Here is an 11445-nt window from a genome sequence, read left to right as displayed (position 1 = left end):
TCATGCATATATGCACACAAGGTCTTTGGTTGATCACCTCCCACCCACCCAGCCTCCCCCGCCTTCCCTCCGAGATTCCGCACTCTGTTCCCTGCCTCCATGTCTCTGGATCCACTCCGTTCATCCGTTTATTTTGTTACTTAGATTCCACGCAGGAGTGAGATCACGTCATACTTGTCTTTCTCTGACGGGCTTATGTCACTTAGCACGATGCTCTCCAGGACCCTCCGTGCTTGAGTTTTTGGTGTTTGTGTGGTTGTTGTTGTTTTGGCCTCACAGAATCCGCCTTTGTTAGCGTCCTGTGCCCCGGCGGGTTGTAGACTGGATGATGTCCGGGTCCACACCAGTGTCTGGTGTCCTCTCGGCTGTACCGACCTAGACTCCTCTCTGCCCTCGTCTCGGGCCCACAGAAGCCCAGGACGAAAGACGGTGCCTTTAGAGTTGGTGTGAGGTCGGACACGTGGGAGAGGGTTAATGAGTGTGGAAGGGTTTGGGGCTAAATGCAGTCGGCTTTGTGCAAACACTGTTTCTTTATGGCAATAACAATCCCTCATTAGCCCAGAAGAAGCGGTTTCCCTGGGCCTTGTGGTGCCTCCCGCAGGAGAGGGCTGGGCGAGCGTCCATCTCAGGGCCCAGGGCCTCTGCTTCCCCCTCGCTCGTCTGGAGGGTCTCAGACCCTTGGGTTTGGGCCCTGGTTCCACGACGGGGAACACTGATGTGGAAAGCGGTATCACACATCCCGTGACCGGTGAGGGTGCCCGCCCAACTGCAGTCTTCATTTTTTTTAATACATTTTTATTGACTTCAGAGAGGAAGGGAGAGGGAGAGAGAAATAGAAACATCAATGATGAGAGAGAATCATGGACCTGCTGCCTCCTGCACACCCCACACTGGGGATCAAGCCCACAACCCGGGCATGTGCCCTGACCGGGAATCAAACCATGACCTCCTGGTTCATAGGTCGGCGCTCACCCACTGAGCCACGCCGGCCGAGCCCATCTTAGTCTTCAGAGTGACTGTGAGCGTGACTTTGAAGTAGAAATCCCCCGTGTGGCTTTCCACCCGCATGTGTCGTCAGGAGCTGCCCCAACCAGGTACCACTGACTCTGTTGTCTCCCTGCTCCCGGCTCTGGAGGCTGGAGCCCCTGATGGAGGCCCTGCCCACCCAGTACACTATCTCTTTCTCTCTCTCTTTTTTTAAAAATAAATCTTTATTGTTGAAAGTATTACCTATGTCCCTTTTTTCCCCCATCGCCCTCTCCCCTCCTCCCACCCCATGAGGCCTCTCCTCCTGGCCGCAGACAGCTGACGTCCGGCTGTGTCCTCACCTGGCTCCTCCCTCTACTCTGAGTGGGGGAGAGAGAGACAGAGAGACAGAGAGCGAGCCCACCACACCTGTCAGTTAGGGCCCCGCCCTGATGACCTCCTTTAACCTTTGTTCCCTCCCTCACGGCCTTATCTCTCAATGCAGTCACATTGGGGTCACAGTTTAAACATACGAATTGGGGGAGGGGGGGCGGGAATAGGGCTCAGTCCATCGCACCAGCTAAAATGATGGCTCTGCTTCTCAGGAAATCCCCGTGGGGGAGGCACTGCCAGGGGCTCCTCTGCCACTTGAGCTTTCGCACATGCTCTGTCCACTCATTCTCGTTCCTCTTCCAGATCAGCATCTTCATGACCCACCTGTCCAACTACGGCAATGACCGCCTGGGGTCCTACACCTTCGTGAACCTGGCCAACTTCGTGCAGAGCTGGACCAACCTGCGCCTGCAGACGCTGCCGCCTCTGCAGCTGGCCCGCAAGTACTTCGAGCTCTTCCCGGAGCAGAGGGACCCGCTCTGGCAGGTAACACGGGCGTGGGGTGGGGGGGTGAATCAGGGGGCGGGCAGAGAGACTATGAGTGCCGATCGGGGGTAGGAGCTCAGCTGCAGAGAGTACAGCAGGCGTTTGGCACACGCTTCTTTATCCAATGGTTTTCTCCTCTTCAGTGATGCGTTTTGTTTGATGGGCTAAGTGTTTGTGTGTTTCTGTTGTGTTGCTTTCCTGAGGTTTTGGTTGTTGGTCCGGTTGGTTGGGGACTTCTGCATCGAGGATGTAGTTTGATGGTTCATGTCTTCTCGGGGTGAGGGTGTCTCACCCTGGGAATGGGAGGGAATAGACAGCCAAGCGCCATCATCTAAGGCCCCTCGACTAGACTCTGACATGGGTGTGTACAACCCATGGAGAGGGCGGGGGCAGGGGCAGGGGCGGGGAAAACAAAAAGCGAAGAGCCTTTCTTCACCTCATGCTTAACACAGTCCGTCTTTAACACGTCGCTATGTTCCTTTAGATCTAACCAACCCTCTGCTAGGATCCGATCTATTAATAAAAGAACCACTGCCCAGCCAGCACTGCTCAGTTGTTAAGCATCAGCCTATGAACCAGGAGCTCACGGTTCGATTCCCGGTCAGGGCACATGCCCAGGTTTCGGGCTCGATCCCCAGTGTGGGGCATGCAGGAGGCAGCCAATCCATGATTCCCTCTCATCATTGATGTTTCTCTCTCTCCCTCTCCCTTCCTCTTTGAAATCAATAAAAATATATTTAAAAATAAAATATAATAATAATAAAGGAATCACCAGCGTGAGGATTGCTTTTACAGACAGTGGGAGCCTCATACCCTCAATGCCTGGGACACAAACCCTCTGCTCTGCAGCCTCAGCTGGAAAAGTTGCCTCCCCCCGGCTCTTCCCGATGCACCAACCACGGGGCTGGTGAACCGGCTGCAGAGCAGGTCTGAGGGCCCGCCGAGCAGGAGGCAGGAGCAGCGTCACTCAGGAGAAATCCCTGCGGGACAGACTCAGCGTCCTCTCCCCTCTCCTCCGGCCGGTGCTGCGCTCTCCTCCAGGATCCCTGCTGCGTGTCGCAGTCTGGGTGGCGGGATCCACCCAACGCATGTCCACTGAGCATCCCCAGGCGTGAGGCTAGGCTGCTGCTCGAGAGAAAGCAGGGAGCAGAGGACAGGGTTTCCTCCTGGAGCCGTGGAGGGTCCCTGTGGGTCTGGCTCGCCGGGACGTGTGTCACAGACTCGTGGAGACAACTGTGACCCTGAACCCGGCCCGTTCTGGTGCCGCTCTCAGCAGGTTAACAAGGTGGGAGTCTCACACTCGCAGTAAGCGGCCTGGCCACCTGTGTGAGGTGATAACTTGAGAGGCCGATGAATAAGTACAGACATCCTATATAATAAAAGGGTAATATGCAAATTGACCCTAACAGCAGAACGACTGGGAATGACTGGTCACTATGACACACACTGATCACCAGAGGGCAGATGCTCAATGCAGGAGCTGCCCCCTGGTGGTCAGTGCGCTCCCACAGGAGGAGTCTGCTCAGCCACAGGCCAGGCTGACAGCTGCCAATACAGCAGTGGTGGCGGGAGCCTCTTCCGCCTCCTCAGCAGTGCTAAGGATGTCCGACTGCAGCTTAGGCCTGCTCCCCGCTGGCAAGTGGACATCCCCAGAGGGCTCCCGGGCTGCCAGAGGGATGTCTGACTGCCAGCTTAGGCCAGTTCCCCTGGGGAGCGGGTCTAAGCCAGCAGGTGGATATCCCCTGAGGGGTTCCAGACTGCGAGAGGGCACAAGCTGGGCTGAGGGACCCCCCTGAGTGCACAAATTTTTGTGCACTGGGCCTCTAGTCTATATATATAAAAGCCTAATATGCAAATTGTCCCCTTGGAGTTCGCCTGGAGACCGGGAGTTCAATCGCTCGCTATGATGTGCGCCGACCACCAGGGGACAGCACAGAATGAAGGAAGGTCCCGGCCCTGGCCCAAAGGCCCCAATTAGCCCTGATCCCCGGCCAGGCCTAGGGACCCTACCCGTGCACGAATTTCATGCACCGGGCCTCTAGTCCTTAATAAGGTGCCTACAGTCACACCCCGTCCGTGCTGAACAAAGGCAAAGCAGCGTGTCCCACACGCCTGTGACGTTGATAAATCATCGGGAGTAAACCGCTCCTGTTCTCACACACGTTTGCTTATGCGATATCTATAATTCATGGCACAATAACCAGAAAAAGCAGCGACGTAAAGAAGGGTGCTGACAGCTGACATGAAAAATGAGGCAATGCTCCCACGCTGTACTCTTTCTTCTGCTTTAGACAAAAGTGTTGTTTTCATGAAGAATGTGTATCGTTAACACTGTGAGGTTTTCTTTAGGCTAGCTAATTGTGTTTGGTTTTGTTTTTATATCAGGGGCACTATTTATTTGCTGAGGAGTGAATGGCATATGATTGGGGCACCATGAGGATTCTAAATATTGAGTGTTTGTTCAGCGTGAAACACGGGGCGGGTTTGGGGGGATCGATGAACATTAGAAATGGGACATAGCACTGTGTTTCAGGGACCTCGTCGCTGTGGAGGAGGCAGAACATCTACAGACACAGGAAACGTTGGCAGGGCCTGACGGTTCTCGTTTGAAAAGCAGCACAGAGGTCCGTTTCTGGGACACTCTTACGAAATGACAGAATTCGCCAGAAAAGGCTAGAGAGTTCGCGAGGTTCTGTTACCGTTGCTGCCATTCATATACGTTTAGAAATCTTCAGATGTGTCATCGAAACAGAGCTGCTGTAAGAGCATCTAAGCAAAGGAGAGTAAGAGACTCCCATTGCATTCTGGGAGGTGCATGGTTTATGTGGCTCCTTCAGACGGGAGGTGACGTTGCAAACATTTCACATGAACCAAAGCCACGCCTTCTCAGATGGATCTCAGAAGCAGGCGAGGGAGGGGAGCGGACGGCGGTGAGGGTCAGGGGATCACTCGGGCCCACGGCGGTTGGCAGCGGCTGCCGCGTTGAAGAAAACCTGACAGACTCTGTGGACCACGAGCAGCGTCCGAGGCTGCGGGAGGCTCCAGAAAGATAAAGCACAAACGCTGCCCAGCTCCTTCCCCGCGAGTCTCTCCTCGCCTACTCGTAGTTACGGTAGCAACACGCCCAGCTGTGGGCATCAGCAGCCGGGCCTTTATACAGGGTTCCGTTTCGTCAGAAACATAAACACAGCCCGGCTGGTGTGGCTTAGGGGTTGAGCGTCGTCCCAGGGACCAAGAGGTTTGGGGGTTCAATTCCCGGTCAGGGCACGTGCCCGGGTTGCAGGCTCGATCCCCAGTAGGGGGCGTGCAGGAGGCAGCTGACAGATGTGTCTCTCTAATTGATGTTTCTATCTCTCTCTCCCTCTCCCTTCCTCTCTCTCTAAAGTCAATAAAATCATATTTTAAAAAACATAAACGCATAACTGGCACCAATTCTTTCTCTCCCTTTCCCTTCCTCTCTCTCTAAAGTCAATAAAATCATATTTTAAAAAACATAAACGCATAGCTGGCACCAATTAAACATTTTCTAGCCCATTCGCCACAGCCCTACAGAGTCAGGCAGATGGGGCTACAGTGTCTGTCGCTGTGTACAGTCTCAGATTCCGTGTGTGGGGATGTGTTTGTATTGCTAAGCGTGCATTCCTACGTAGCGTGGTTCGCTCTTAAAAACTCAGTCGACGGTCATTTTCCATTAGATTTTTAATTCACACTTTTTCTATTACCACAAATAAAAAGAAAACGTTCACAGCAATAAGCTTCGCATCTGTTTTTTTAACTTTTTTCTTATCATTGACAGCCTTTGCATCTAGTTAATCTCCTCTGGCTCCTTATGTCCATTTTCGTTAGCACCCGGGCCTGTGGCCTGACTGCCGTGTCCGTGAAACTGCATGTCGCCTCATTAAAAAGTGCCACGTGAGTGTCCGCCCACGGACAGCCGCAGGGCCACCAGCGTGCTGAGCTCCTTCGAGGGGGCTGAGTCTCTCAAAGCTGTCGCGTGGGACGTGTGCCCACAGCAGGCGGAAATCTGCCCCCACGTGTGCCCTCCTCGTGTACCCCTGGGGTGGGGGGCCCTAAAGATTACGTTCCCGGGTTCCTGGAAATTCATGTCCCCTTTGTTTTGATGGAATAATCCTGAGGAAGCATGAAGGAGGGTTCCTCTTTTTGTAAAATATATTTTTATTGATCTCAGAGAGGAAGGGAGAGGGAGAGAGAGAGAAACATCAGTGATGAGAGAATCATTGACCGTCTGCCTCCTGCACACCCCATACTGGGGGAACCCACAATGCCCTGACCGGGAATCAAACCTGGGATCCTTCAGTCTGCAGGCTGACGCTCTATCCACTGAGCCAACCAGCCAGGGCCAAAAGCACGGGTTTGAATGGTGAAGACGTGGGCCGTGGGAGAGGAGGGTGTGGCCTGCTGTGGGTGTGCGGCCAAGAACGAGCTCACAGAAGCCTGGCTTTCCTGGGTCCTGGCCCCCTCGCTTGCCCTCCTGCCTTGGGGAAGGGCAATGAAGCCACCTGAGCAAGCGCCTGGCACCCCCACCACCGAGACACCGTCTTCGTCGCGTTCTCTGCGAAGAAACTCAGCAAGTGGAGGCCGTGGCAGCTACGTTTCTATTGCCTGACATCAAAACACAGCGAGGAATCATATGTAGTGCTTTCAACAATACAGAATTATTGATGAAAAAATAGACCCAGAGCCACAAAATAATAATATCCACCGAGGAAGAAAGCTCTTCACAAAGGAGCAGTGTGAGCAGCAGTGTGAGGAGCAGGTGTGAGTCCGAAGTGCTGGGTGAGCCGCGGGAGCCAGCGCTGGGGCCACCGGGAGAGACACTGGAGCCGGTTTTCTGCAGGAGACACGGAGGGACAGGCCCACGCAGTCCCCGTGAGGTCAGCTTTGGAGCAGGTGGCAGCGCCCCCTGCCCCATCAGCACTGCTCCCGCCCGTCCTGGCAGCCGAGCCGTCCACGCCCTCACTCTCAGGCCCTGTCCTGCGTTTTACCGGTTTCATTACAGCAACGAGGGTCTGCTGGTCCGCGAGCTCACTCCAGTGAACACAGAAGTATGACCGATATCCTGGCACTATTATGTAAATCATGTAAAACACCACCAACCCGTCCTGAGTAAGACTGTGCCGGCACAGAAATTGGGGAGGAGGCTAGGACAGGAAGTGCCATAGAGACAGGAGCCGGGACAGCCCTCACGGGGAACATTGGAGTTGACAGCTGAGAATAAGTGCTACATCCGTTAGTGGGCGAGTGGCAGGAGCCAGGCAGCAAGTGCATCCATAAATGAATGGACCAGCAGGGTCCATATAGGGTCTTGGGTCAGCGTAGGGCCCTACAGTGCGATTGAAACTTCGTGGCCCATGCGCAGAAGTCGGTTTTCGGCCTGGGCGAGTCTATTTTGAAGAAGTACTGTTGATATTTGGCTCTGTTGACTAATGAGTTTGCCGGCCACTGGCCTAGGGCATCCTCTACCCTCGAGGCGTCTGAAGAAGCCCCAGCTCTCTCCCTGTCCAGGAACCCAAATCCCAGCCGTCTAGTCCTCCAGGAACTCACATCCCACACGTCTAGTCATCAGATGGTGACAGAAAATTCCTCGTGGTGGGGCAGCCACCCAAGGTGCATGCTTTCTGACAGGGGACCAGGACATCTGCCCTCAGGACAGACATTGGCCACAGACCCATCCTCAGCGAAGGTGAGGTCTCTGCTCCGCCAATGGCCTAACTCACCTGGATAGAGAAAGGGCTGGGCTTTGTGGGGGTCTCACAGTGAGCACTCGCTCTCCCAGAGCTCAATGTCCTCATTTTAAACACAGAGACGCATCGAATGCCCTCAATACCCACGTGAGGTAGGTACACCAACCTTACTTTGTGAACAAGGAAACTGGATCCCAGAGAATTTAGGAAAATTGCTGAACACCCAGGCAGTCTCCCCTGAGCTCAGACTCTTAACAACTGATTAAATAAGGCAGGTTTAAGGTAGTTATTAGCTTATGCTAAAAGAATTGGCAACATGTTGATCAAATTGGAAAAACATAGGGCATTGCCCAGAAAAATAGGCTATTTCCAGACTGTAGAGCAGGTTTGCATGTGTCTGCAACGGCGGGCACAGCGTGATGGTGGCCACAGCGTGATGGTGGCCACAGTGTGACCACAGGCACAGCTAACGGGGCAGAACGGGCTCCTCGCTGACCAGCCGTGACCTTGAGCTGCCCGGACGCGCCCAGCAGCCACGCCCTGCGCAGGCCACCTGCTCTGGCTGGAGTTCCGTTTCCCTCGTGGCAGGATGTCCCGGCGAGGGGTGTGGCGATTCTCAGCCTGACCCCAGCCCTCACCTTCTCCAGAGAAGTGCCATGAAATGCAGTGAGTCAGAGCACAGGCCCTGTCGCCGTGACAAGGACGCTCTGCAAATACAGAGGCGAGTAAACAATGTCTGCCTCCTCACAACTGTGTACAGACGGGCAGGAGGTCGGCTCCGCTCCATGTGGTCACCCAGGGCCCCAGGTGGCCGGTGCTCAGCGCACAGGCGACCTCTCTTCTGGGGCCAGGAGCGCACCAGGTGGCCTGAGGGCACCCGGCTCAGCACCCCGGGGCACCTGCTGTGTCTGCCCTGGGGATTGATCGGAACTCTGCTAGACACCCTCTTGCACCAGAGGCCGGAGTCCACGGTCCGCCGGGCCCCTCTGCCTGCCTCCTGTGGGAGGTCCTTGTTCTGGGGCCACTCAGAACCAGTGGCCCTGTGCACACCCGGCCAGCGACACTGCAGCGTCCCCTGGAGCAAGGAGATGCTGCTCCAAACCCAGAGGCCGTGCAGCCCGATGCGCTTTCTCAGCTGCAAAGCACAGGGACGCTCCCCTCACTGTGAGAGGGTGTCCTGGACTTGCCGGACACTGGACCTCAGAGACCCTGACATCCGGGCCCTGGAACCTGCCAGGGGGCCTCCCCTCTGAGCTCGCGTCCACCACGGCAGGTAGAGTGACCACCTGGACCTGCCGGGTCCGACTAGCATCGGCCACCAGCTCAGCAGGCTGGCAAGACCCCAGGGATGTAATGGTGATCTGGGGCCTCCGGGCTCTGTAATGACACCGACAAGAATGAGCTTTGAAACTTATTTCTGAGAAAACTATTGTTTTGAGGAACAGATATATTGAACGTTTTTCCCTTCAGTGCTATTCACCTTCTTTAAAAACAAAACAAAGCTTTAAAACAAGGAGAGGGGCTGAGTAAATTACATAATGAGAATTGGAATGAAATTGAGGGTTTCACAGGGCATTCTTTCATTAAACTCTAGAAGTTCAACTGTGGTTAGCATTTCTTGACATATCTCCTACCTTTTATTAAAATACTAGAGGCCCAATGCACGAAATTCGTGCAAGAATAGGCCTTCCTTACCCTGGCTGCCGGCACCTGCTTCCCTCTGGCACCTGGAACCTGGGCTTCCCTCACAGCCCTGGCTAAGATTATAAGAGAGGGTTTCACGTGCCAGCAAAAGTTGCCCACCCATGTTCTAGGTCAGGGGTGGGCAAACTTTTTGACTCGAGGGCCACAATGGGTTCTTAAACTGGACCGGAGGGCCGGAACAAAAGCATGGATGGAGTGTTTGTGTGAACTAATATAAATTCAAAGTAAACATCATTACGTAAAAGGGTACGGTCTTTTTTTTTTTTTAGTTTTATTCATTTCAAATGGGCCGGATCCCATTTTTATACATTTCAGTATAAAAAAAATTGAACCAAAAAGATTTCCCTTTAACAGAATTTACTCTGAGCTTACCTCAACCCGGGTCGATGCTCAACCACTGAGCTATGCCAGCCAGGCTCTCCTAACTTTAATTAATGAAATTGTACTCGGAGCTGGAATGGAGTGGGGTTAAGAAGTCTGGTTTTGCAGAAGCTGTGTTGGACAACATGGTCAAATGAATCATAATTACAGACAACTTCTCTGACAGGTTTACCTTGAAAAAATATCTGTCAAATAAAGGGCCCTCTAACTGAAAATCACTGTGAAAATATTTGGTCTCTAATATTTAAACATTTCAGTATGAAAAAAAAATTGAATGAAAGGATTTTCCTTTAACAGAATTTACTCTGAGCTTACCTCAACCCCATAGAGAAAACACTTCCCCAATCAAAAGCATAGCGGCCGAGCCCTGGCCGGGTGGCTCCGTTGGCTGGAGAGTTGCCCTATATATCATTGGTAGTTTGTTCAAATCCCAGTCAGGGCCTATGCCGAGGTTGTGGGTTCGATTACTGTCAAGGTGTGTACAGGAGGCAGCTGATTAATGTTTCTCTCTCTCTCTCCCTCCCTCTCTATATAATCAATAAAAACATATCCTCAGCCTGGCCAGCGTGGCTCAGTGGCTGAGCGTTGACCTCTGAACCAGGAGGTCACGGTTCAATTCCCGGTCAGGGCAAATGTCTGGGTTGCGGGCTCGATCCCCATGTGGGGGGTGCTTGAGGCAGCCGATCCATGATCCTCCCATCAGTGATGTTTCCATCTCTCTCTTCCTCTCTCTTCCTCTCTGAAATCAATAAAAACATATTTTTTAAAAAAGAAAAGAAAAAAGAAACACAAAACAACATGTCGCCGGGTGAGGATCGAAACAGAAAACAACGAAGACGCAGTGGCCAGTAGAGAAGGGGCTGGCAGCGAGCAGGACGGGTCCTGAACCAGGAAGGGCCTTGGGGAGGGGCCATGTGGCCGAGGACCGAGGGGGCGTCGGTGTGGACGTCCGTGACTGGTCACCTGTGTCACTTTCCATACTCGATAGAAACATCATTGTTTTCCTACCCAACATGCTGTTCAGAGAGAATGTCATGAGCGTGATGTTTGACTGTCTTTGCTTTTGAATTGGTGACATCATAAAGCCAATTGCCAGCCAGTGAATGTTTCAGAAGTGCATCCTTCCCGTCGAAGGGCCCGGGAATTCTCAGAAGCGTCCTGGTTTGGGTGAGAACCCTGGTCCCGGCCGCAGAAAGGGGTGGGACGGGCAGGACAGGAGGGGAAGGTCGGGATCAGGCAAAGCTGGGCGATGGGTTGGGTCTGGGTTCCCTCGCCTCTGCTGTCCAGCAGTGACCCGGGGGGAGGAGGAGGGACAAGAGGTGGCCACAGGTATGACCCTACCTGCCACCGACTCATCGGCGGGGCCACACTGGGGTTTGGCAGGGTCGGCGGCCGGTACACAGACTGTGAGGAGAGGGAAGGAGGCCACGGCCTCGGCTGGCGTTCAAGGCTGGCCTCCCAGCCTCCAGGGGGACCGGGGAGAGCAGGCCTGAGCGCTGTCGTCCGGTTCCACCTGGAAATTGGACTCAGGGACTGAGGTTTAGTGAGAGATCTGAAAACCGCCGCACAGACGTCAACTTCTTGACGACGTCGAGTTTATGTTCTGCTACCCGGTGCTTGATTTCTGCTTTGTGTGTCTTTGCCTGAGTAACTCCTGGGTCCAGTTATTTTACAAACCAAGTTCAGGCGGTGACACAGGTACACAGACGGAGGCAGGAACGGAGGGCGAGGCCCCGGCAGCTGGGACCAGGCCCGTCCAAAGAGGGTGACCCTGGACGTCACGGGCCAGGACGGAACAGGGCCTGATCCG

The 11445-nt window shown here is 53.9% G+C and overlaps 1 protein-coding gene across 1 annotated transcript in view; it reads left to right on the top strand.

The window, feature by feature from the left end:
• LOC102253141 (bifunctional heparan sulfate N-deacetylase/N-sulfotransferase 4) overlaps window positions 1-11445 on the top strand; it is a gene marked incomplete at its 5' end in the record, with an annotated part of 150100 nt that overhangs the window by 116952 nt on the left and 21703 nt on the right. The window contains 4 exons of the mRNA XM_014550539.1: window positions 1663-1845; window positions 2887-2898; window positions 6047-6100; window positions 8557-8584. Of these exons, the coding sequence (XP_014406025.1) occupies window positions 1663-1845; window positions 2887-2898; window positions 6047-6100; window positions 8557-8584 (277 nt within the window). The remainder of the gene's footprint in view (window positions 1-1662; window positions 1846-2886; window positions 2899-6046; window positions 6101-8556; window positions 8585-11445) is intronic.

This window comes from Myotis brandtii, unplaced genomic scaffold, assembly GCF_000412655.1.
Source record: "Myotis brandtii unplaced genomic scaffold, ASM41265v1 scaffold603, whole genome shotgun sequence".
In the NCBI taxonomy this organism is placed as follows: domain Eukaryota; kingdom Metazoa; phylum Chordata; class Mammalia; order Chiroptera; family Vespertilionidae; genus Myotis; species Myotis brandtii.
The sequence above is the reverse complement of the archived record's forward strand: the minus strand, read 5'-3'. Positions and strand labels throughout refer to the sequence as shown.